Source organism: Manis javanica, chromosome 6 (assembly GCF_040802235.1).
Source record: "Manis javanica isolate MJ-LG chromosome 6, MJ_LKY, whole genome shotgun sequence".
Lineage (NCBI taxonomy): Eukaryota > Metazoa > Chordata > Mammalia > Pholidota > Manidae > Manis > Manis javanica.
Genome location: NC_133161.1, coordinates 5,794,504 through 5,821,209, shown reverse-complemented (window position 1 = coordinate 5,821,209; position 26,706 = coordinate 5,794,504). Strand labels below are relative to the sequence as shown.

At 45.0% G+C, this 26,706-nt stretch overlaps 2 protein-coding genes across 8 annotated transcripts in view; one reads left to right on the top strand and one right to left on the bottom strand.

The window, feature by feature from the left end:
• Window positions 1–17,770, top strand: part of LOC118968562 (GTPase IMAP family member 7-like) — a 53,186-nt gene extending 35,416 nt beyond the window's left edge. For 2 of the 3 annotated variants that reach the window (XM_036999471.2, XM_073238239.1), the window contains one exon: window positions 16,474–17,770. In XM_036999471.2, coding sequence (XP_036855366.1) covers window positions 16,514–17,389 — 876 coding nt within the window. In that variant the 5' untranslated portion in view covers window positions 16,474–16,513 and the 3' untranslated portion in view covers window positions 17,390–17,770. Of the gene's footprint in view, window positions 1–11,936; window positions 12,074–16,473 lie in introns of those variants that run through there. The other variant, XM_036999470.2, reaches the window with a different exon arrangement.
• Window positions 3,851–8,260, bottom strand: LOC118968561 (GTPase IMAP family member 1-like). 5 transcript variants are annotated; one of them, XM_073238229.1, is made up of 4 exons: window positions 8,021–8,260; window positions 6,613–6,745; window positions 5,883–5,931; window positions 3,851–4,945 (listed from the first exon to the last, which is right to left on the bottom strand). In XM_073238229.1, exons 2-4 carry the CDS (start codon window positions 6,640–6,642, stop codon window positions 4,014–4,016), a joined length of 1,011 nt encoding a protein of 336 aa, XP_073094330.1. In that variant the 5' UTR covers window positions 6,643–6,745; window positions 8,021–8,260; the 3' UTR covers window positions 3,851–4,013. The 5 variants fall into 5 exon arrangements, with proteins under 5 accessions (XP_073094330.1, XP_073094329.1, XP_073094331.1 ...); XM_073238228.1 differs by lacking the exon at window positions 8,021–8,260 and adding an exon at window positions 6,869–7,946; XM_073238230.1 differs by lacking the exon at window positions 8,021–8,260 and adding an exon at window positions 7,056–7,946.
• Window positions 17,771–26,706: the final 8,936 nt, after the last annotated feature.

Below are 26,706 nucleotides of genomic sequence, written 5' to 3'. Positions count from 1 at the left end.
AAAAAATTATAACCATCCCAGTGAGTATAAAGCAGTATGTTATTTTGGTTTTATTTGTATTTCTCTCATGACAAATGACATTGAACATCATTTCATGTGTTTTGTGTATAAAACATGGCCATTTGTGTATTTTCTTTGGAGAAATGTCTATTCAAATCTTTAGTCCTTTAAAAGTTTGGTTATTTGTCCTTTTACTGTGGAGTTATAAGAGTTCTTTATATATTCTGGGTAATAGATCTTTATATGATTTGCAAATAATTTCTCCCATCCTTTTCACTTTTTTGATAGTGTTCTTTGATTGGCAAAAGTTTTAAATCTTGATGAAATTCAGTTTGTCTATTTTTCTTTTGTTGCATGCGATTTGGGTGGCATATATTAGAAAGTATTGCCTAATGTGTGGTCATGAAGATTTATACCTGTTTTTTCTTTTAAGAGTTTCATAGTTTTAACTATTATGTTTAGCTCTTTGATCCTTGTATGCTAATATTTGTAGATAGCATGTGATAGGGATCCAAATGCATTATTTTGCTTGTGGATATCCAGTTGTCTGAGTACTATATGTTGTTTTTATCCATTAATTTGATTAAGATATTTTTATTACTTATTTATTTATTACTTATTATTTTTTTATTATTTTGTTATCATTAATCTACAATTACCTGAAGAACATTATGTTTACTAGGGTCCCCCCTTCACCAAGTCCTCCCCACAAACCCCATTACAGTCACTGTCCATCAGTGTAGTAAGATGTTGTAGTGATTCAGATATTTTTAACGGCCTCCTTTATCCTTTTGCCTATATCCCACATATACACAGACAGTCCCTAATGCACTGTCTGCAGACACACTCTCTTCCCCAGCGTCCTGGGCTGCAACCTTAGTGGGGTGTGCCTGCCCTCTGGGACCCCAGGAGTGCTCCTTCCCACTTTCCCATGCAATCAATCATTGTCCTTTGGGAACTCCCCCTGTTCCTCCCTAATGGAGGAGCAACACCAAGTGTTTCTAACTATTTGATTTGGGTTAAAATCTTCCATTGCTCACAATGGACACTTTGCTATTCTTTTTTCACATTTATTTTCACCAGTGACCATCCCCTTTCTCAGCAGAGTGAAAACAGCAGTTTTTCTTGGATATTTTTCACTGCAAGAGTATCTTGAAAAGTGAACAAGACGAAATTCAAGATTTCCTATCAGGGTCTCTGCTGGGATCTGCACACAACCCCTTCCTTAAACCACAATGATCTTTGCAGTGGAGGAAATTTCAGGTCTCAGCATTTGGCATTGGTGTTCCCGTGCTTGCATGGCTTCCATGCAGGACTTGTGGGCCTCTCTCTCCCATATGTGCTCAGCTGTTCTGAGTATTTTCCCTTTTTAGGCGTCTCCTTAGTGATCTGACATCAGGAACCTGAGAATCTCTGCTGTGAAGGCAACAGGCAGGAAATGCTGTAGGGCAGAGATTTGCAAATAAATCCCAGTGTCAGAGATGAGTTTGACTTTTGTGTGTGAGGGTGGGCTAGGGGAGAAAGTGCACAAGACGAAACAGCTGGACGTCCATTCTGATGTTGAACTGGCATTGCCTTGCCCTTTGGGTGGAGAGAGAGGGAGACACAGGATTGATGACACAGGTAAACCCGGCCCATTTTACTGACTCAGATGTGCATGGGACAGAAGACATTACTCTTTACTCACCATCATGTCACCAGTTAGCCCACAAAGACCCGTTTGACCTTTTTTGGAGATGGAAATAAAATAAAAAATTCCAAGCTTCTTAAAGTTTTTGACATATCTCTGAGTTGAAAAGTGTATCCTTCCCGGTGTAAGCCAGTGAAAGACTCCTCTTTGGAAGCAGGCTCTCTGCAGAGTCTCAGTGGCCCCTAGAAAATCGAGCCTCTGCTCAATTCTCCTCGGACTTGCAGAATTGTCTGTATTTACTCTGCTGGGGGTGGGAACGGGGCTGCATGGGGAGACCCTCCCCCGGTGGCACGGATGGGCAGTTCTACACCCGTGTGTTCTCTGTGTGTGGTCACACACCTGAATGTGTGTCTGTGCCTGCTCTTGGGCACCTGGTTTATGTGGATGGGGTTAGGAATGACAGGGTAGTGTGTTGTTCAATGGGCATATAGGGCAGAACAAACGCCTACCAACTAAAGGAAATACTGATTTTCTTTAACACAACAGGATGGTATTTATTTATACAATTCAGGTTCAGTTCAAATAAACAATACGGATTGAGGTTCTGCTCAGTGTTGGCTCTTGCCCTTGGTCCTGGGGGAAGTCCAGGGTTTGAGAGGACAAATGCTCCTCATATGTCTTCAGGAGCAACGACAACTCAATGACAGGGAAAGGCGGCTGGGGTCAATGGTAACAGCGACACTTAGTTGGCTGGCTTCTGTAAGGGGAAAGCCCAGGGAGGCCAGGCCGCCCGGGATGGTTTAAGTGGGAGATGGGCCCTGGAAGCAAGTGGGAAACTAGGGCGAGATGGAGTTGGACAGGAGGACCTGCAGGCCCTGAGCACGGGAATCGGTGTGACTGTCAGCGGACTGGTCAGATCTGGTTACGGTCTGTCAGTCTGTCAGTTGGGACCGACCTCGCCCTGGGCCCAGGGCAGGAGGCGGAAGAGCAGCGCGGTGCCTCCCAGCAGCGCAGCCATCATGTCATTTTTGAATAAAGATAGGTTTATTACTTCCCTCCCCATTTATATGACTTCTTTTCCTCCCCTCATTTCCCGGGCTGGACGTCCATTCTGATGGTGAATCGGGGTGAGCACTCTAACGCTGTAAGGCTTTACTCACCAGTCCTGTCCTTCACCTTCAGCTCCCAGTCATTTCTGCACAACTCTGCCTCACAGAATCCCTCCAGGCCAGACCCTTTCTCACAGCAGACTACTGTTATTAATTAATTATTACTTGTGAGGCCCGTGGCCAGGGGAGGGCAGTATCCCCTGTTGTTCTTGTCCAGCTTCAGTATTCGCCATGTCTTGGGCTCCTAGGCCTTAGGAGGTGGACTTTCTCGTGTCTGACTCTGTACATATATAGATTGTTTATGCTTGTGCTTTGTAAATGTCTTTGACAGCAAATTCTTTCCTACCCTATATTACAAGCCTATACACTAACTCCCAAGTCTACACATACAATGATATGGAGCATTTATTATTATAAAAAATACATGTGGAGTATTTATGAGTGTGAAATTTATCTATTTATGACTATGAATTCATCGTACTAGTAAATAAACTCATGTATCAGAAGTAAACATCAACACGTGTGACCCTGATAACTCTCACTGATAATAAAAAACTTACAACCTACAAGGATCACAAAGAGAGATACCTACTCACGTTTAGGAACTAGAAACGTATTAAGGCGGGTCAGTGCCTGCTATGGTCTGAACGTTTGTCCTCCCATAATATTCCTATGTTGAAGGCCCTAAAGAATGGCATTATAAGGTGGGGCTTTCGGGAGGTGATGAGGTCATGAGGGCAGAGGCCCAATAAAGGAGAATGTGCCCTTGTAGAGAGGCCCAGGGGACTCGTTCATCCCTTCCACCCGGCGAGCACACAGGGACGTGTTCACAGCGACAGCCCCAAAGGGGGCCTCACCACAACCTGACCAGGCTGGCATCCCAGTCTTGGACTTCCAACCTCCAGATCTCTGGGAAATTGTTCTCTGTTGCTTACAAGCCATTCAGTCCGATTTTTAAAAAAATAGCAACTCTAACAGATTAAGCATCTACTTTACTTTAGCACTTAAAATAAAAATGGCTGTTTTCTCTTTGCTATGAATCCATTTTCTACTGAAAACTACTAATCATTACTATATTTCCAGAGGAAAAAGATACACAAGACTACAAAAATGTTTTGAGGATGTTTTAGACAAATTTAAGAACGATGTACATACAGTCAAAGATGAAACTTAAAAACTAAAGAGGACAGGTTGAGCTTTGGCAAAATTGATAGTGTCCGATGCTTTCTGTCATTAAAACTGTCTGAAACCACAGGATCCCTTTGGAATAAGTTTTAGTCCCCTTTCAGCGCCAAATGCTCCATTTTTCTTGCCAGGTTCCCAGCATTCTGAAGACCCACACTCCCCGCGGGGGCCTGGGGCGGCGGCCTGGGGAACAGCAGCCAGAGCAGCACGGCGCCCCCCAGCAGCGCGGCCGCCGCCAGCCTCCAACCGCCCCCCAGCGCGCGCCGCCACCCGCGCAGCGCCGCCCGCAGCCCGCGCCCCCGCCGGCCCCGCGCGCGCGCCGCGAGCCGGGCCACCAGGCGGCCCAGCCGCTCCTCGGGGCCCGCGGCGCCCAGAGCGCGCGCCAGGCCGTACACGTCGTTCGTGTAGGGGGCGCCCCCGTGCGCGCGCGCCAGGCGCTCCACCAGCGCCAGCAGCTCGCACGCCTGCGCCTCGCGCTCCTCGCCCGCCGGGCGGTTGTCCACGGCGCACACGCGGCCGTCGCACGCGGCCACCAGCTCGCGCAGCGCGCGGTTGTCCGTGTCGCGCAGGAAGTCCTGCAGCGAGCCGCCCGCCAGGTCCTCCCTGCGCGTGAAGACCAGCACGGTGCGCGCCAGCACCTGGTCGCCGAACAGCTCCCGCAGCGCGCGCACGGCCTGCTGGTCCTGGGCGGTGAAGCGGCCCAGCTGGGTGACCAGCAGCAGGGCGTGCGGCCCGGGCGCCGACAGCAGGTAGCAGCGGCCGCGCTCGGCGCACGCCGGGTCTGTCTGGTCCACCTCGGAGCTGAAAAGGTCCGGGGTGTCCACGACGTCCACGTGCCAGCCGTTCCACCGCCGGCTGGCCACCGCGCAGGTCCTGGTCACGGACCTGGACGCGAGCCTGGAGGGGAACCGCCGCTGGCCCAGGATGCTGTTGCCCGTGGCGCTCTTGCCCGCTCCGGTCTTCCCGGCCAGGATGAGCCTCAGCCTGGGTTCCTGCGGGGCGGGCCCATAGTCGTCGAAACCTGCGAGGACCGATTGACCAGTGTCAGCCTCCAGACTCAGAGGCTCGCCTCCTGGTCCGCTGGGCCTCCTGGGCGCCCTCTGAGCGTGGGAGAAACAACAGCGCCTTCGGCTTTGGCTTTCGAGCCAGGCCTTTCCTGAGGGGACCTGGTCGCCGCGTCTGGAACTCCCGGGGGTCTCTCCCCGTCTACTTCTCTCATTCTGGCTTCCCCACATGGCCTTTAGATGCGCCACACGTACCCGTGGACGTGTATTTACAACTAGACTCCCCTCTGCAATGCCAGCCCACTGCTTCATCTGCATGGCCCCTGTGCATCCCCCCACCCCCACCCCAACAGGCCGGGCTGTTCCACGTTGGACAACTCCCGGGGGCTCTGCAACGCTTCTCCCAGAATCCAGTCCGGAACAAAGTGGGGGAGCCTGGCCTGGTGGTGAAGGGCCGTGGAGTCCCAGACTCCCGGGTTTGAATCACAGCCCCACCATGTGCTGGCTGTGTAACCCTGGGGGAAGTTGCTTAACCTCAGCCTCAAACCTCTTCTGCAAAAATGCCAATAATACTTGCAGTTGCTTCTCAAGGGTTGCTGAGAGGATTAGAGGAGATGATTTCTCTTCTTCCCTCCCTCCTCCCTCCCTCTCCTCCCTGTCCTGTCCCTGCTGCCCATTAGGATACCTGCTCAACCCTCCATCCTTGTTCTCCAGCACATTCTACCTGGTAGAGCATGTTCCCTCTGGGGCATGATATCTTCTACATCTCTGTGGAGATCAGAGGAGGTTTATCATCCTCATTTACTTTGGGAATGGACGCACAGGCTAGTCACAGCACTTAAATACCTCACAGCACCTCTGGGGCTCGTGTCTGCCCAGTCAGGAGGCAGCCCATTTCGCTTGTCACCCAGAGCCCACACTGGGGCAAGGACATGATGCGAGATATGTTCTTACCATAAGGATTCTCTTCATCTCTTGCCATCTTCCTTCCTCCCATGCTTCCCTAGAAGAGTCCCAAACACAATTTGTTCATTCATTCATTCATTTGTCCATTCATTCATCAGGTGGCATGACCACCTGCAGTGTGTTGGGCACAGTCCAAAGAGCTGGTGACACCACCGTGAAAAAGCCATGGTTCCTGCCTTGCCTGAGCATCAGGATTTAGGGGGGCATTGGAAGGACCTGGTCTGGGGCTGGACTGGCACCGTGGAAATGTGTGGAGAGCCTGGTTTTCCTTTTCAGGACCTCCAAATGCGAAACACAGAGGGGAGATTATAGCACCTTGCCATGCCAGTGAGTAAGCTTAGATAGGAATTTCCCAGGAGAGTCTATGCCAGTGACAGAAGCTGTTGATACCAGGTTTTCCCAGGAGATTCAGCAGCCAGGAGAGACTTTGGAAAACGGTGAGAACCAGAAAATGTGCTCAGGACTTAGAGAACTGCCTTAGGGTGGTAGGCCTGGGAAACAAACAAGGGAGAAGTTGAATTTTGCTTTGGAAGTAGGGAAAAAACATACCACTCAAGCTGCTCTGGAGAGCCTCTGGTCTGCCCTCGGAAACCAAATAATTTGGCTTGTCTACATATGTCTGAACATGACCAGTGTGCTGGAGAGACTGGGATGTGCCCTCCAACTCCTGATGTCCTTGCCCTGCAATCTGAGGCCTCTCAAAGTCAAGCGATCCTACCCAATTCAAACGCCGAATCCCGTTCCCCATTCTGTGATCACGTTTGCCTGGTCACGTGAGAACCTGGCCACGGGGCGCAGCCTCTCCTCGGTCTACTTCCCAGCCCACTTCCGGGCGACCCCTCCTCAGTCAGCTGCAACACAGAGAGCAGAATTCGGGGTCTGTGCGCCCACCTTGTGCTTTTACTCCTGCGACTCATCCTCCCCACATTTCCGTCTGTCCTGTCTGTGCTCCCCCAGCCATTTCACATTCTCACCCAGGTCACTGCAGGTGACTGTGTTCTCTCCCGTTGGCACCACGCAAGGAAAAGCAGAGGGAGAGGTTGGCGGCAAAGGACTTAGATGACAGGCTTGCCTGGTACTCAGTCCAAAGTGGGCTCTGTTTCTGCAGTAACTGCCCTGCCACCTCCCAAAGCCTTCAGTAGTTCACCCCACGGGCCTTACCTGATGAGGTATTTTCTGTGGAGAAATCAGCAAACCCCCAAAACTGAGAGCATAACGGAAGTGGAGAAAGAGCCACAAGATTCAGCGCAAAGAACAAGGGTTTAGCTAAACAAGAAGTTCTTGTCAAAGATGGAAATGAGTAAATGTACTGCAGGGAATTCGCCCAACACCTGCATAGGTCATTGGAATTTTCCATATAGTTTGGAATGGGGTGGAAATGATTTAAAATAGTTAAGAGGGAAGTAAGCCCCAGTGAAATCTGGGATGACAAATGGCTCTTGATTACTGAGGTATGTAAAACATGGACTCCTGTATTCTTAACACTCGGAGACTTCACAGTTCATCTGTCAGCACCTCCCAAATTTGCTGTTTTCAGAGTTGAGTGTTCTATACATTGTACCTTTTTGGGGTCCTCGGCAGAGATTCTGACTCATGTATCTGATATTTCTGATGTAATCAGTCCACAAAGGAAACCAGTTAGTTATTCAAACTCCTGCATTGTACAGATGAAGAATTTGAGGTGCCCCAGCAGCTGGTGTGGAGAAGCTTGAACTAGGGGTTGGGTATTTAAGGGGTCATACAGCGAGAAGGCTTGCAGACCACGGTCCTCGCTGCCGCTGTCTCGTGTGGGGGCTGGGTGGGTCCAGACTTGCCGCAGTGGAACATGCTTTGAGGTTAGACTGCTTGTGTGTTCACAGAAATCTCTTTGCCTTTGCTGAATACGCAATTTGGGCAACAATTAAACTTAACAATATAATTCCTTGAAAAATATATTTTGTTCCTGCAGGTGGTTCTAGCACACACTTCTCTTACTGTATTAAGGAGGCTGATGTTGCTCTTAAATAAGGAGGTGTGCCCTCCAGGCTGGGGAGATGTTCATAAGACTTCTGAACTTACTCTGTCTGAAACTCGGAACATCTTTGAAAACATGGAGGCATGATGTGGGTTGCTCCGCCCTCACTCACCCTGGTGATGCCGCTGCAGTGCAGGTGCTCAGGCAGTACCCACGCTCAGAGCCGTGCTCCTTCTGGTTGGCCACAGCTCCTGCTCCCGGGCGACTCCCTTCCCCTGCTGGGCTCAGCTTTCCTGCAGAATGGGTGACAGGCTCCGCCGTTGGCTTGGAGGATCCCCTGACCTACTGCTTTCCCTTTGGTCGTGAGGGCGGAAGGCTGTTCCTCCCAGCACACAGAGGGCCTCTCAGACCTCAGAGCTCAGGAAGCCCACGGGGGGAGGGCCCAGTGGTGACAACTTAAAGAGACAGACACGTTTGCCATTGAGCTGTTGGTTTGCAGTGTTTCCACTGAGAAACCTATTCCCCATTTTGGACTATGGTGATGTTTTCAGAAGGGCCCTGAGATACCAACATTTTGTGGGCTATATAACCTCAGAGGTGAAGAGCATCTTAGCTTTCTGAGGCCTGTTTTCATTTCTAGCCTCTGACCACTCTCATTTTCAGTTGCCTTTTGCTTTTTAGGTATTTCCCTAGAAAATGGCCACTTGCAAAGTCTCATCATTCTCAAAGGAAGGCTTCTCCAGCTATTAATAATAGGATAGCAGATAGAGGATATAGAAAATTTTCATACAAAGCTTAGTCCGGCCATCTCTCTTGTTATCTCTAACCCAAGTTGCTGCTGCTTCTCTCAGGAGGGTCATGAGAAAGGTGAGTGAAACAGCCAGTCATTGTGTGGGGTGTGGACCCTGGATCTGGTTAAGTCATCAACAAGCTTTGTGATCTTGCCTGGCCCACCTGACTTCTCTTGAGTTGACCGTCTTTGTATGCAGGGAGAGGATTAATCCACAGTGTGGTCTGATACACATATCTTGCAAAATGTTTACCACCATAGTGCTAGCTAACACCCCATCACATCATATAATTACCATTTCTTTGTAGTGGTGAGAACATTTGAGATCTACCCTCTAAACTTTCAAGTATACAATACAGTATTATTAACTCCAGTCACCATGCCTCTTGTTAGCTCCCCAGGACTTACTCATCTTATAAGTAGAAGTGTGTACTCTTTGACCCATATTTTCTTTGGTCAAAATTTTCTTCCAAGCCAGTCTTCCTCTGGTGCTTTATCTACCTGAATCTACAGACATCATTCCTATTAATAACTCTTTTACACACTGTAAAATAGTTGTAAAGAGTGAAGGTAATCATGATATAAAAGCCAGTGCCTGGACTGTATGCAGTAGGCCTTCAAAAAACACTGGTAATGATCCCTCCACTCCAAATTTTTTGCTGTTCTTAGCCCATATCCAGTATATTTCCACCTCCAAGGATTTAGTTGTGCTGTTTCCCCCTCTGTTTCCTGTTAGAGTGCAATATTCAAAAAAGCAAAATCATGGTTCTCAGGCAAGTATAAAAAAAAATGTATGTCAAAGATTTTGCTCGACTTACTGATTAGTGAGGGAACCAGTAAGATAATTAGAATTTGTTCAAAGAGCATTTGAGAATGTAGCATTGGTGTCCAAGACAGTCTAAAATGTAACTTTTGGGTTATACATTCCACCAGACAGAAAATTATTTGCATGTCTACAGGACAAAACATTTGCAAAATACCTCTCTGTCCTCATAGAGTTATAAAACATCTCAGACAACAGTCAAGCCTAGAATCACACAGAAAGAACACTTAGCAATCTCTTCTGACTATTTCTAAATTTTCAATCATTTTAACGGCATCACCACTTTGTGATCATAAACAGCCTCCAGTAATGATTGCTAATCCCTAGAAGATTTGTTTTATTATTCATGGTCTGATTATGTATACATATGCTGTAAAATTTTAATTACCTGGATAGGCCTCCTTGAATTTGCTCAGCAAATCTGGAGGCCAACATTATTAAGCAACTCCTAATGCCAAAGAATTAACTTCTGGAAATTTTCAAAAAGAACCTTGCATCAGACTTTTAAAAACCTCTATTATTTGTTCTTCTGTTCCAACTGCAGGGAAGACCCAACCACTTTCTTCAATAAATGTTGCATGCTGTAGCTAAAAACCTCAGTGAATTCCCCTCTTCTCTGAGGTCTCCAGAATTTGCTAATGTTTTTGGACTGCCAAAGAGTGGACTTGCTTACTACCTGCACATTGCCAGGTGCATGTATGCTATAAAGAATAAAGAGAAAATGTGAAAAGGAAGCTGTGCTTCCTCTGCATTCATCTCTTTGTTTCAGACTTTGTGGAAGGAGCGGCATCCTAGGCTGAGGGGAGTTGCAGGTGGGGACCAGCAGCGGAGAGACGGACGGTTCCCAGCCGAGGTGTGGGTGGGCCGTAGCTCGTGATGAGGAGGACAGCCAAGGGAACAGTCCAGGGGAGATATGAGGCCGTATTCTGCTCCTGTCAAAGATCTGATGGATGGAGATCACTCCTGAGTTAGGGTTCAGGGATGGGACAGATGTGTGCCAGATGCTCCTCCTTGGCCAGTGGCCTCAGGGCTGTTATGACTCGAGACTGGCATCCTGTTCCCTGTAACATCTATGAATTCTATCTCTACTGCTTCCCTCTTCCCTTTAGGGAACTTGCCAGTGTGCCCGAGCATCATACCTGGAGAAGCAGTTAGCTGATCAGGAAAACATCCAAGGCAGCTCTGAGTTCATTCAAGGAATACGTTGAATGAAATGAAACTGGGCAATGGTAGAAATGTTTTTGGTAGGAGATGCGGTCCTGGCTCTCCTCTAGACCCCTATGTGTGGTAACTTGTGAAAGAGCCACCGGGGTGTGCGACCTGTACAGCTACACAGGACCCTCTGCCTAGAAGGGCCCCTCACGTGGTTTGGTTTACGCTCTGGTGATATCAGCTTGAAATCCATAATGGATCTTGAACAAAAGGCTGGCATTTTCATTTTGCACCATACCTGATGAATCACACAGCTGGTACGGATCTGTACCTTTTTTTGGAAGTTGGGAAACTGTTACCTGGGGCCCTTCAATGTGTTCCAAGTCATTAACACCAATGACTGGCCCAGTGATATGAACCGATGATATGGTCATTGACATCACAGCGTCCAAATCTTGCTGCTTCCCTCCGTGGGTAACCACCCCATTGTCCACTACTTCCTGCTCTGGTCCTTTTGGTACCTATCCTCAAGCTTGAGCACTGACTAATTTCTCAATGTATCTAACCAAAAACATTTTTATGGTGATGAAATAGGCAACCAGAATAGTTGGTCAACCACAAGAACTTCGACCACCTGCCTCTTATCTCAGAAAGGTTCTAGAGTAGGTTAGAAGCATCTCCTGGGCAAGTCTAGGAAACTGCCTCTGCCTGGCCGGGGGTAAGAGGAAGTAGGAAGGTTGGGGGGCAGAGCTGAGTTCTGCTGCCTGGACGCATCTTTACTTAACCAGATCACGCATATTTTCAAGCTTGCAAGACTGTATGATGAAACCAGAGAAGCTGTGTGGTCATTGAAAGATTTTTTTCCAGGCCTCATCTTACTCTTTCTCTTAGTTCCCAGTGGTTCAGGCCCTCTTGGTTTTGTACCTGAGTGCTGTTAATTTTTGAATGAGAAACACGAGACCTTCCTAAAAGAGTATAGTAAAAACACATATTATGTAATCATTGGGAAGTACCCCCCAGGCTCTAAACTTGGAGACACCAAGCTAGATATCTGGCTGCCTTCTTCCCTGAACCATCCATTCCATGGCCTCCCACTCCACTCAGGGAGGATGATCAGACACAATGCCTGGCTTTCTGTGCAAGATTTGGGTCGTTTGATAAGGGCCTGTTGCATCTACCATTATAAGCCAAAACAACAAATCAGCTTTGGAAATTTTGGTGCAATAGCAGACACCTGGAGAAAAAGGTTTCAACTTGGCAAAACTGAAGCACACTCCAAATTATAGGTCAATATCTCTGTCTCTTTAAAGGCAAACAGTCCCTTCACTGGCCCCACCCAATGAAGCTTCCTGGCTCAGAGGTTTCAGAGGGTGCAAACACTTAATCATAGTACAAGCAAAAGCACCCGCTCAAACAGCTTCTTTGGAGAAAACTTGAGAACTCATCAACCCGTTCAAAAGGTGAGTCTGGCTGAGAAGAGGTCCCACAATGACAGAGCTGCAGGGGGCGGAAGGACACTGGGAATCCTCCTTGGGGGTGGATTCTGATCTGAGAAGGGACCATTTGCTGCGCCAGCAGCTCAGCAAGGAGAACGCTGCCAGAGTTGGGGGCAGGGAGCAGGGTAGATATAAGGAGATTTATCAGCACAGTGTCCATACATCTCATATTTAACAGGACAAGCTTTTGCTGAGTAGAGGACCTTCCATCCACTTGCCTTTGTGATGGACATTGAGTGCTGCTAACTCCCCCTTTTTCCCATAATAGGAAATCAGTGTCCCCAAGGCAAGTCTTTAGACCTGGAAAGCCATTTAGAGACCTTCATCTACATCCCTCTTTTTACTGAAAAAGAATCAGAATATCAGAGTGTGTAGTGAATCTCCAGGGGATAGCCAGGTCACTAATGGCAGAGGAAATCTATTATTCAGTTTGCCAACTTCTTTCCAACATTTAACAGAGAAGCTGTGTGCTGGGTAGTGTTAACTTTTGGGGTGGGGAGGGGTGTGTTGGGGAGAGGACTGGCTATTCCAAAGAAACAGTGTGTGGGAAACCTCATTGCCTTTCCTCATCACACACTTGCTACCAGCTCAGTTTCTGGAAAGAATGTGGACTATCTTCCCTGCATCTCTCTGATCTGATGTAGACGGAAATCTAGACTCATGGGCCTGAGAAGGAATTAAGAGGCCATAGTGTGCAGTGGGTAAGAGTGAATGTGGCAAAGTTAGACAGACTGGACTGGACCCCTCTCTGCCTAAAACCTGTTAGCACAGTGTGACCTTGGGCAAGTTTCTCAGCAATTCTGGCGCCCTATCAATTTCCTCATTTAAAAATTTGGAATAATAAAATTAGTTTCTTTGCAGGCTATTTTTGGGGAGTAAATGAAATAATGTATGAAATATATTTATCAGGATGCTTGCTATATAGAATACACCCAGTATACTAACTAAATACACATAAGTTAAATTTTTTATCGCAGAAAATTTTTAAGTTGTTCAAAGGTAAAGAGAGTTATATAGGGAACTTCCCTGTACCTTTACCAAGCTTCAACAGGTATCACAGGTATCAAGTTTTGCCAATTTTGTTTCATCTATATATTCCCCATTCCCCACACACCCCTGATTATTTTGAAGCAAATATAAGACATTTTGTCACTTTACTAGTAAATATTTGAGTATGTATGTCTGAAATATAAAGACCATTTAAAAATATTAACATAATCACACTCCTAAAAGCAACTAGAATTTTAAAAAATGTTACCAGTTGTATTCAGAGTTCCCTGATTGTCTCGACAAATTTTAAATTGTCTGAACTTGGTTTGAAATCAGGTCCATAAATTCTAATTGTTTGATATCTGTTAAGTTCAACTTCATATGTAGTTTCCTAACTTCCTGTTTCTTTCTGTGAAATTTCTTTAAGAAAGGGACAGTCTTTTGTCCAACAGAATTGGACAATGTATACTTTGTTGATGAAATCCTCAAGATGTCATCTAACAGTTTTTCTAATCCCAGTGTTTCATGTAAATTTATGTTTGAGAGGCCTGATCAGATTAAGGTTTGACTGTTTTTTTGGTGGGAATACTTCATAGGTGCAGTTGTAAATTTCATTAGAAAGAATCTAACATTGACTGGACTCTGATGTTAGCACACATCAATGACTCCCTAGTGTAAATTTGTAAATTTCATTAAGGGTCACACATTAGGATATTCTAGTGTTATCATTCTTTTTTAATGGGTTAATTTTTTAACTTGAAATGTCTAATCTATTTGGAATTTGAATGACATGAGGAAATGGATGCAGGTTTGCCTTTTCTATGTGGTTGAACAGTTATCCCAGTGTTGCTTGGTAGCCCATCCTTTTTTTTAATTTTTGGAAACACTGTTTATTATGGCTTTCATTCACTTGGTCCAAATATCATTTATAGAAAACTCCTGAACTGTTCTCTAAAGTGCATTGTAATGACAATATATTTTTCTTACTGTTTTTCATACAATAAGATGCACAAACCTTACTGTGCAGCCTGATGACTTTGACATGTGTGTACACTCATGTAACCATTGCCCTGATACAGATATCAAACATTCTCCCTAATTTTTTTCTCTTCACCTATTTCACCCATCCTCCGCCCCAGCTATGGTAAGCACCAATCTGTTCTCTGTTTATGAACTCTGTGTAATGTGTCTATTTCAGTTTTGTTCATTCATTTGTTTTGTTTTCTTAGATTCCACATGTAAATGAAATCATATGGTATTTGTCTTTTTCTGCCTGATTTACTTCACTGAGCATAATACCCTCTAGGTCCATCCATGTTGTTGCAAATGGCAAGATTTCCCTCTTTTTTATGGCTGAGTAACATTCCAGTGTATATACGTACCACATATTCTTTAACCATTTATCTATTGATAGATGTTTAGGTTGCTTCCATATTTTAGCTATTGCAAATAATGCTGTGATAAACAGAGGAGTGCATATATCTTTTCCTATTAGTGACTGTGATTTCTTTGGGTAAATTCCCAGAAGTGAAATTGCTAGGTTGTATGGTATTTCTATTTTTAGTTTTTTGAGAAATCTCCACACTGCTCTCCATAGTGTATCAATTTGCAAACCCACCAGCATTATAGGAGGATTCCCTTTTCTCCATATCCTTGTCACACTTATTATTATTTCTTGTCTTATTGATGTTAGCCATTCTGCTCAGTGTGAGGTGATATCTCATGGTTTTGATTTTCAAGGCCCTGATGATTTACAATGTTGAGCATCTTCTCATGTGTGTGTTAGCCATCTGCACATTTTCTTTGGAAAAATGTCTATTCTGTCCATTGTTTAATCGGATTATTTGTGGGTTTTTTGGTGTTTAGTTGTATGAGTTCCTTATATATTTGGATATCATTCCCTTATCAGATATATCACTTGCAAAAATATTCTCCCATACAGTAGTTTACCTTTTTGTTTTATTGATGGTTTCCTCTTCTATGCAGATTTTTCGTTTGATATAGCCAACTTATTTATTTTTGCTTTTGTTTCCTTTGCCAGAGTAGACATATCCAGAAAGAAGTTACTAAAACTGATGTTCACGAGTTTACTGCCTATGTTTTTTTCTAGGGTGTTTATGGCTTCAGGTCTTATATTTAAGTCTTTAATCCATTTTGAGTTTATTTTTGTGTGTGGTGTAAGATACTGATCGAGTTTAATTCTTTTGAATGTTACTGTCCAGTTTTCCTAAGACCATTTATAGAAGAGGCTGTCTTTCCCCATTGTATATTCTTGCTCCCTTTGTCCTATATTACCTGACATTATAGGCATGGGTTTATTTCTGGGCTGTCTTATCAGTCCATCTTTTATCCCCATTGATGTGAGAAGTTTCCTTACTGAATGTAAGTGCAACATAATATAACTGAATTAAATATAAACATATAGTATAATCAGTTTGGCCTATTTCTGAGTTTTCTGTTTTTGTTTCATTGTTCTATTTCTCTATGCATGCACCAATACCATACTACCTTAATTTTAGGAATTATCAAGTTTTATTATTGGGTAAAGCTAGGCTTCCCTCATTGTTCCCCCTTTTCTTGATTAAATAGGCTACTTTGATTTTTGTTCATCCAAATGAACTTATAATTAACTATTTTAGCTGCAGGGAAAAGAAAGTGATGACAAAAACCTTTAAATTTATATTTATATAAAATCATGGTAAACAAGCATCTATTAATTCAAATTTATGAAATGCTTTAAACATAAATCAGTATTGAATTTAGCCAAGGTCTTTTCTACATCTAGGTAATTTTCTTCTTAATCTGTTATAAACACTATTGAACCACTATTTCGAACCATTACTCAGAACCGTTATTTCAGAAAATAGTGTTTCTGAAATAAAGCACATTTAATCACACTGTGTTACTTTTTAGTGTCTAATAATTTATGTAGGATTTTTGTATCACTATTCACCAATAAGACATGTCTGTAGCTTTATTGGGGAAATCTTTGTTAGCCTTTGGGATCGGTGCTGTAGAACCCTACTTTAACACTGGTGGGATTGCTTCCTAGAAAGAATTGAAAAGAATTTTCCTTCTTTTTGTATGATCACAATAGTTTAAGTAGCATTGAGATTATCAGGTCTTTAAAGATTTAAATGAGTTCCCCTGTGAAACCATCTGGACCTGATACCCTTTTTTGGGGAAAACTCATTAACTACTTTATTACTTCTTCAATAGCAATTAAACTATTCATCCTTCTGTATTTCTGGGATCAATATGAAATATAGAATATTATGAATTCTCAGGGAGGAAGAGAAAGAAGAAAAGATGGTTGAAAATGGTTCCCACTTATCTAAAATGACCCCTTTTTTCCTCTCCTTCCCTTCCTGAAGGTCTGTGGATACCTGAGTCCCAGGACCTCTTGATAGGAACATGGCTGACCCTCAGGACAACACCCTGAGGATCGTTCTGGTGGGGAAAACGGGAAGTGGCAAGAGCGCAACAGCAAACACCATCCTTGGGAAAGAAGTATTTCCTTCCAGAATTGCTGCCCAGGCCGTCACCCAGCACTGTCAGAAAGCATCGCGGGAGTGGAAGGGGAGGAACCTTCTTGTTGTGGACACCCCAGGGCTCTTCGACACCAAGGAGACCCTGAAAACCACGTGCAAGGAAATCAGCCAGTGCGTCATCTCCTCCTGCCCCGGGCCCCACGCCATCATCATGGTTCTGCAGCTGGGCCGCTACACGCCAGAAGAGCAGAAAACCGTGGCCCTGATCAAGAGCGTCTTCGGCAGGCCAGCCATGAAGCACATGGTCATCTTGTTCACCCGCAAAGATGATTTGGGGGATCAGAGCCTGAGTGCCTTTATAGCAGGTGGGGACGTGAAGCTAAGGAGCATCCTCAAGGAGTGCGGGAACCGCTTCTGTGCCTTCAGCAACAGGGCAGGCGACGCTGAGAAGGAAACTCAAGTGCAGGAGCTGGTGGAGCTGATAGAGAAAATGGTGCAGAGCAACGGAGGGGCTTACTTCTCTGACGCCATCTACAAGCACGTGGAGGAGAGGCTGAAACGCCAGGCTGAAGACCTGAAGAAAATCTACGCTGAACAATTAGAAGAAGAACTGAAACTAGTAGAAAAGGAATATGTTCATAAATCAGAGGAAAAGCAGAAAAAAATAAAATTGCTGAAGGAGTACCATGCTGAACAAATAAAAAATATAAGGGAGGAAGCTGAGAAGAATATATTTGGAGACGTTTTGAATAAGATTATGCAGGTACTTTCACGAGTATGGGCTAGGTTTTGGCAGTAATGTAAATCTTGTTATTGAAAGGGCAAGCTCCCAGATTCTATTTCAGCCAATTGGGACCCGGATCCTACCTCAGCCAATCGGGACCCGGATCCTATTTCACCCAATCGGAGCTTGGTCTCTCTCCTCTCCAGTCAGCAAAGAGCTCACCTACCACCCTTAGACCCTGCCAATTGACCAGAGCCACGACCTTTCACCCCACCAACTACCCCTAGATCCAGCCAATCAGCCAGAGCCACAACCATCACCCCACCAACTGCCCTAGAACCCCATGAATCGTTTGTGGTATTCAAACTCACCCTCTTTCTCTGGCATCTTGCCACTGTGTTGGTGTAAATGAGAGGTTGAGCTCGAGCTACCTGGAATAAACGCTCTTTGCTTTTGCATCGGTGTTGGCTCCTTGGTGGTCTTCAGGGATTCACGACTTTGGGCACAACAGTTATTTCTTATGAATTTTATGATTCGTTATAGCAGTAGATTGTGTTTTCCAAAGATGGCTACAATGTTTTCTATCTCACTTATTCTTCTTACAATCTGACCTTGTTACCCCCTCTATTGAGTTAGTGTCTGTGTCCCCTGCCTTGATATCAATTGGATTTGTGACTGCTTTGATAAATGGCCAGTGGTTGAAGCAAACCCTGCGACTTCTACAGTTAGATGGGAAATGCCTCCCATGGATAGGAGCTCTCCTGGGGGGCTTGCCCTTGGAACTTGGACACCATGTTATGAGGAGATTGCCTATCAAGAGGCCCACAGGAAGAGGATGTGAAGTCACTGGCCCACTCACCTGGCTGATCTTACATCTGCCAGCCAGCCCAACATACCAGGAGCCGTGCAAGGGAGGTAACACCAGTGTGGGTCCTCCAGCTGCCCACTGGGCCACCTCAGATGAAGCTGCAAAAATGAGCCATCCTCACTGAGTTCTGCCCAAGTTGCAGATTCATGAGAAAAATTAATTAGTTTTGTTTAAAGCCACTAGGTTTTAGGATGGTTTGTTATGCAGTGATAACTACCCAGAAGTAAACACCTTCCCTGACCATACCCTGCCACTTCCTGCTCCCACCTGCCCCTCTCCATAATTCCAACAAATTTAACAAGTTACAGAATTGGCATAATCAGGCAATAATATATTATACAGAATTCAAAGACTCTGTTTAGGAAAATTCAAAAACACATCCTGCCTACATTAAGGGTTAGCACCCCTGGAAATGTGCATTCTTCCAGTCCACGTCGGTGAGTACTTTGTTAGTGAAGCTTTGAGCTTCTCTGGAAAGACAGTGCTGCAAGTTGATAAATTCTCATGGTCTTTTATTATCTTTCTTTTCTTTTTAAGGTAGCATCCTAACTGTCTCTGATTCTGCCTTAAAATTCTTCTGTGCTGGACACTCTTCATTAGCCTCTGCAGATCCACACGCAGCCCTCCTTGGCCCCTGCTCTTTGCCCCAGGAGGCTGCCCTAGGCGGACGACACCAGTGGGATGTCTTGCTCTCTGACTCCTGCTTGGCTTGGTCAATGAGAAGGCCAAGCAGGAGACCTCTCGGAGATGGAAAAGCAGGGTCGGGGGGTTCTGTTCTCCGGTCTCTCTGCAGGGTCTCCTCTGATGAGCTGCAACCCCACGCTGGAAGTCAGCCGCTCCCCGGGTGTGCTCTCCACTCCCCTTCCCTGGGTTCCAGCTTTCACTCACCCCCACCTGGCCAGGGGTAGGATGGAATGTTCTCGTTGTTACTGGCGCTCTGCCTTATTCTTTCCAAGCTCTCTACACATCGTAGGAAGCCCCTTGGCTAGACACTCCTCCAAGTACTTCATTAGAGTAGGCCACCTCTTTTCTGCTAGAATCCTGATTGATAAATGTTATGATACCCCCTTTTTTCTCTTTCAGAGCGCTCCCTGATCTTTATTGCTGTTGTTTAAAAAAAATTTCCCTCTAGTGTTTTCTGCCAGCAGAAAAATCTCGCCCTTACCCTCACAAGCTGTGATGTTGGCAGTGAGTAGATGGAAAGCTCTGTCTTGCTCAGGAAACTTCAAAGCTAGAGGGATGACTTTACATCACTTACCCTGATTGCAGACCACCCACAGTCACATTGTTAGAACGTCTGTAGTTGCCCTCTGTTTTGCCCATGAGGGCAATTACTGCACCAGTGAATTTTAGGCAGACAGGTATTAGAGATAACATCTAGAGGAAATAAGATCCCAAATACCTGCTCATTCTAAGGCTCATCACAAGTGTTATGAATGGAGTAAAGATGACATGGAAGAAAACAACATTTTTTCATGGAAGAACCATTTAAAAGATATTTTCCCTCAGAGACTTGCAGAAGGAATATGAATTCAATGAATCACGTGTGTCCAGGCCCGTGTCAGGGCCGATTGCAAATGCAACTCGATGTCTTTTCTTCCAACCTTACATTCTGTTTTGGAAGGTCAAATACATCCAGAGGAAAAATGAGTGAATCAAATAAATTATTAACCCTTTGCTTAACAAATGAAATACTGCTCAATTATTGTGGCATTCCTTCTATCCCAGTCTTCTCTGAATGTGGTTTTCATAGGGTTCTGAGGACTCTGAATGTTCCAGCTGCAGCACGTGCATTATTTCTGCTGTTGGAACATGGGACAGCCATGACCCTAACAGGGAATTTACAGGAGACAGAATTCAGGGCGCAGAGTCCACAGCATAGGATGCGCCCACGAGGGTGAGTGGAATGGTGAGCAGGCTTCTTTTGAGAAACAGGTTAGGGGCAGCAGGTAAGACTGTAAGGGGAGGGCAGAGTCGGGAGCAACAGTGTCCAGTTAGGTCTGTGACAAGTCCAACACCAGATGTCACACATAGGGTCTGATGTAAATGTCCTGTGCCCCCCTGAAGTGTGGACTGAAGATTATGGGGATGGCCTGGGTAAATTGCGGCAGGATAGCAACCTCAACCTGTTTCAGCCAGCACGTGCTCATCGCCCCACCTTCGGAAGCTGTATGCTAGATCTTTGCAGTGCCTGCAGGGGAAGCAGCTAGCAGCCAGTTCTGGGAGGGTTAGTCTTCAGCTAATTCAGTAGGTGTTTGAAGAGGTCAGGAGGAGAGGACGTTCTGATTACAGGTCAATAACCCTCACGATGGGCAAATGCTTGGGGTTCATCTCTAGAGTAACCGGCTGCCCAGTAAAGGCCACCTGTCTGTAACCGTGACTCAACAAGGGGCCCCACTGCGTGCCCCACCCGGAGGGCGATGCTGCTTCGCCCCGCCAGCCCCGCGAGGCAGCCTCCTGGGCTTTGATGCTGCCAGAGGATGTGAGGCGTGGAAGGCAAGGGACTCGTGGGGGGGACTTGCGCTGCGTCCTCTGGGGTCTGGCTTTGGGGTCTGGCGCTCCCGTGGGAAATACAACCTGAAAGGCTGGGCCACGCACTGGAGAGGGCAGCGCCCAGGGAGGGGGCCGTGACGGAGGCCGTCATGACCTTCACCGACTGGGCAAACGCCTGTGTTTGCCATGAATCGGGCGTGGGCCACACAGGAGGGAGCCAGTCACGCCAGCTCCAAGGACGCCTAGCCAGGAGTCCACCCGAGATCCCCGTGGTGTGTGGACCAGACCCCTGGGAGTCCAGCTGCCGGAGCTGGAGTTGGAGTGACCCACTGGAGGGGAGATGGGCGTGTCAGTCGGACGTGTAATTCCGGGGGGCTATCTGAAGAGTCATTAATGGTGCCCCCTGAGGAAAAGAGCCGCCAAGGGCACCTCCAAGCCCCACAGGCCGGGTACGGCCGAGCCATCCTCAGCGCCTCCTCCTCCTCTCCAGCCCTCGGGGAGCCGGGGCCGCGGCGAGCCGCGGGGGCACGGGAGGTGGGAGGGGCGGCGGGAGGAGCCCCGTGCGCCGCTAGCACCCCACCCCCACCCCGCCCGCCGAGGCCGGCGCAGGAGACGGAGCAGCCCTGCCCTCGCGTGCGCCTCGGGGCTGGTTACGGGGTGGGACGCTCCACTTAGGCAAACGTGACCGGCAGTGCTTGGAGGGGTTCTTGCCTGGGCAGAACCTAGCCAAGATTTCTGTCATGAGGCGCCCCCGGGCTGTCTGTTACGTGATCGCATGGTTACAGCGGGGGTGCCTTCCTTGCCGCGGAGATCACCCCAGAGGAGAGCCCCGAGATCGCGACAGCCCTAACTCCTGCAGCAGGCGCTGGGTGCCCGAGTGCCCCGTGGGGGTGGGCGTCCGGGGGCAGAGCACTTGGCTCGGGCGGATCCCTGCCGAGAATTCTGAAGCTGCCACATTCCCAGCAGGGGGGGTGGCTGTTTTACGTGTGAATCCCGGGGAGTCCAGCGTGCAGAAGACGTGGAGTGGGGTCTGCAGGGTCTGAAGTGGGAGACGTGTCTCCTTGAGCCCTGGGCCCTAGTTGCTCAAGGCCAGTCAGAGCCGGGCCTTGGCGGGCTATACATCTGCGCCAAAGCGCCCCCAGGGCTGGTGGCCGAGGGGAAAACGGGCGGTAAGGAGCCCGGCGGAGACGGGCGTGGCCCCCACACCAGAGCCCGGCTTCCGCAGCCGCCCATGGGATGTCCGAGGCATTCAGACCATTCTTAGCGGTCACAACCTGACCTCTGGATACAGATTTCAGTTCTGACAGGGTCGATCTGGTGCATAGGGTGAAGGTCCACACTTGAAAGCAATGCTTGCTGTTAAAAAGACAAAAGGGGGCTGTAATTAGACACTGGTTTCCACTGTGGTTTTTAACTCCAAAGATGACTCTGCCAGAGATGTTCTGGAGACGCTGTAATGAGCCCTGAGGTCAGAAGGGGCATGTTGGACAGACTGCCACCGTTTGCCCAAGTGATCTGCACGTCTTCCGTGAAGAACCCCTAGAAGTTCGTTTGAAAAGTCATCTGTTGAAACGGATGCAAAATTGCATAATTTCTGATATGCTTTTAAAATAGAAGTCTAATCTATGTTTATAAACAATACAAAAAATGGACTATCTAAGGCAATGGTCCTCAAGTTCTTTCTTCTTGTTAAAAGTTATCTTGATTATCTAAAATTCTTTCTAAATTGGACTGCACGCTCTGCGATTTGGAATCAACAAACTGCCAGGTTGCAGCAAGTGCTGGTGGTCATGAAAAGCCTCCTCTCCGTCCTAATCTAAGAGCTAAACTCCGATTTGGGTCTCAGCCACTCAGATGGTTACATTGGCGGATAGCCACTAAGCTTATCTGTGCATGGTACATAAGTGGTGGCCTGGGGCTGCGGGTAGGTGGTGGGGAGAGGATATTTTTGTGGCTAATGGGTATATCATTATCTTGGTTGTGGTGATGGTTTCACTGATATAGACATTTGTAAAATTTTACTTAGTTGTACACTTTAATTATGTGCAGTTTATTATATGTCAGAAATGCTCCTTCATTTTTGATATTTTTGACAATCTGATATTTTTCAAAATATCTTTTGTCTTTTAAATTGGGTTATTTGTCTTTCTATTAATGAATTGTAAGAGCTCTTTGTATATTAATGAATGTAAGAGTTCTTTGTCAGCTCTTTATCAAATATACATACAAATTCATTGTCAAATACATGCTTTTCTCCCACTTTGTAGTTTGATTTTATTTTTATTATTTGCTTATCTTAAGATGTCTATTTTGCTGATTATTTTCCTAATTTGTACATCCAGAGCTAAATTTTATCTGTAATTACAGTTTTAGCTGCATCTCATAAGCATTGAAATTCAGTACTTTTATTTATGCTTTAGTTCTAAATACTTATCAATTTCTATTACATCTTATTTTATCCATTAGTTAAAAATTGTTACAACTTATTTTATCCATAATTTAAAACTGTTCTCCAGTTGCCAAACATATGGCACTTTATTTATTTATCTTTTAATTAGATTATGTTTAGGAAAGATGGTCTATGTCATTTCAAGCTATGAAATGTTTAGAGCATTTCTTATGGGCAACATAAGACCAATATTAATAAATGTTCTCTGTGTATTTGAAAACAATTGACTGAAATTTTATGCAATAGTCTACATATGTTCATCAGATTCAGTTTATTAATGATGCTTAAATCTTCTGTGCGCTTCTTGATTTTTTTATGTCTGTTTTAGCAAAGACTGAGAAATGTATGTGAAAATCCATCATCATAAATGTAGATTTGACTATTTTTCTCTTGTGATTCAATAATTTCCTTTATAAATATGATGCCTATCATGTGGTACATATAAATATAAAACCATTTTTTATCTTGATGCATAAAACTATTCACACCTGATGAACAGGTGAGCCCTGACCTCACTATTGAACATGCACCGCTTTTTCCCCTCTTAATCCTCTTTACCAGACTCTGTGATTTTCTTTCTTACATAAGTATACATTTATTACATTTTATAATTTAAAAATTTATTCCTTTTTAAATTTTCTACCCCTTCAAGGACCACTGAAAGATCCAGAAAGGCAGGGATCTTTACTATTATTTGCTGATGTATCCAGTTGCCTAGGACAGTGCCTGGCACATAATAGGCTTTCAATGATTATTGAATGAAAAGCCTTTTAGTTTGATATTTCATTTGTTTGTTTATAATTTGATTGCTATTTTTACCTATTCTCCTGCTCTCAACCTTTCTCTAGAATCATGTTTTAGATTTGGATTTCTTTTTTAATCCACTCCAAAAACTTTTTTTTAACTGAAACCTTTGGTGCATTTCTGATAATTATAATTTGTGATCTATTTGGGCACATATATAAACTTTAATTTTTTTGTTTTCTACATGTCCAACCTGTTCCATGTTTTCCTTCTTCTTTGTTGTCTAATTTTGATTATCTGGGTATTTTTTTCACATTCTATATTTTCTCTATTACTTTGGAAATTATATACACTTGGCCTAATTTTTTAGTGGCTGCTCAGTGATTACCATAAATATTCTAAAACTCACTGTGGGGAAAATGGAAGTTCCTCTGACCAAGATCCTCACCTGACCCTAAACTACTTGGCGATGTAACTGGCCTACTGCTAGGTTACTGCTTCCACACCTATAGGAATTAAGCTATTACTGACTGAGTCACTGTCTAAAGAGCTCTTGCTCTGGGCAGAGGCAGAAACGAAGGAGGATTAAGGACCTGCAGACTGATGCAGATGTGATTCTAGTGCTTGACCTATTGCAGGGAGAATAAAGTTGGGTATAAACCCTTTCACCCCAAGAACGTGCCATTGTCATTTCTTGGTCTCACTGAATCCACAGTGAACTTGCCCAGGGCTGAAACCCTCAGACAAGACACTTACCAAAGTCTAAAATCAATCTATATTTTAATCTTCTTCTGCAACAAATTACTTTAGAATATTTCAATTCCATTTCCACCCTCCACCCTATCTATATATTTCGTGTGTTTTAATTTAATTTTATTTTTTTTAAACCCTAGAAAGCACTGCTATTATATTACACAGTTTATGTTTGTTCAGATGTGTCTCTTTTTCTTTCCCATTTCCGACGGACTCTCTGGGAGTCCTTTCCTCCTGCCTCAGATCCCTTCTTTAGAAATTAATGAGGCTTTGGTGAGGCTCAAATGAGGCTGTGCCAGTGGCAAGACCTCTCAGTCTTTGTCATCAGAAGTGTGGGGTTTTTTTTGCTCTTATTTTTGACAGCTATTTTCCCTGAGTATAAAATTTTAGGTTGATTGTTATTTTCTGTCAGCACATTGCAAATCTGCTTCTGCTGCCTTTTGGTTTCCTTTATCACTATTAAGGAATCAGCACATTCCAACCACCTCTTCTTCAAGGTCATCTATCTATTCTTTCTGGCTACTTTCAAAATATTCTCTGCTTTGATGTCCTATAGTTTCACTCTTACATGTTAAGGGGTGAATTCTTTCCTAATTATGCTCGTCAGGATTTTTAAAATATATGGATCAATGAGTTTCATCAGGTCAGAAAAAAATTCAACAATCATTGCTTTAGAGATGTTCTCTACCCTAGTCTCTCCTGTTTTCTCTCTATAAGCACCTTTAAATTGCATTCTGGCTTTTTTTTTTTTTTCAAATCTATCATCCAGCTCACTAATTAGAAGCCACTGACTTCTACATCAGCCTTTGTGGAGGAAGTAGCTAGTCCTTTGGGGTTTATGGTAAAAGTTCCCTATTAGACTGCCCCCTGGAGTCAGCCCTCACTTTTGATTCATTTTCATCTCTGTGTGGCTTTAAGAAGCAAAGAATAATTTCTGCGGAGTTGGCAAAATATCCTCAGAGTGACTGCCAGCTGCTGTACTCCACTTACCAGCTGGGTGTCCGCCTTCACTTAGCTCCATGTCTGAGACAACTTATTTTCTTGCCTGCTCACTTATGCTTTTAAGAAAATATTTATAATATTTGCAGTATTTTTAGTTGAATTCAGTGGGAGAATTAATAATCTAGATTCCTGAGAGAGAAGTTTATTTGTATTTGTTTGGTTAGTTTTTGTCCTGTTTATGGTTTTGTTTCCTGAGTTATTGGTTCTCTACAGTTTGTGCTAATCCATCTCTTTAGGGTTGTGTGTATTTTTGTTGTTGTTCTGTTTATCTTCCTCTCTTTTCTCTCTCATAACGTTGTCTTCAACAACAACGTTATGATTGCCTTTTCATAGATGAGAATAAATAATTAGAAAAGCTTCCTGGAAGTTCCAGGTCACTGGGGAGGGTTGTGACTGTGGGGTCACCTGAGGTGACAGAGCAGGACAGACTGTCGTACAGACGGAACCCTAAATGCCTGAAGGCAGAGGTTTTACTCTGGAGATGTTCTCAGTTAGAGAACCCTCTAATTACACACTTGGGAAACAGTAACAAAAATTAACCAAACAAAACAGAAGAGAACATGTTCTGAATTAGGGGCATGGGAAGGAATCAGGGAATGAATCGTTTTTCATCCTGGCATCTTCAACTAATGCCCTACTTCCAGCCCTGCAGCTCATTCCACTGTGGCTGAAATTTATGAGGCCAAATCTCCCCAAGGAGCTCCAGTCAAAACTCTGTGGCCACCTCAGCTGTAGCATCTCTGGAATCATGTTGGCCACCCCAGTGCATCCTTCATCTCCCTGTCTTCTGGAAACTTGTTGAGACCTCTTGTCACTGGATCCCATGCTCCCAACTTCTCTCTGACTTCATGGTTTCATTAGGGTTTTCAGAAAGAGAGGAAGTCTGTGGTCTACAGTTTGTGCTAATCCATGCTCCAGAATGGTGAGCGAGTGGCCAGTTTGCGATCTTGACTCTGAAATCTCTTGTTAAATAGAAATAAAATATAAGAGGAAGGTTTTATATTTACACAGAATTATTTGTGGCCATGTACAACTTGGAAAGAGAGACACTCGAATACAAATTTAAAGTTACTTCAAAATAAG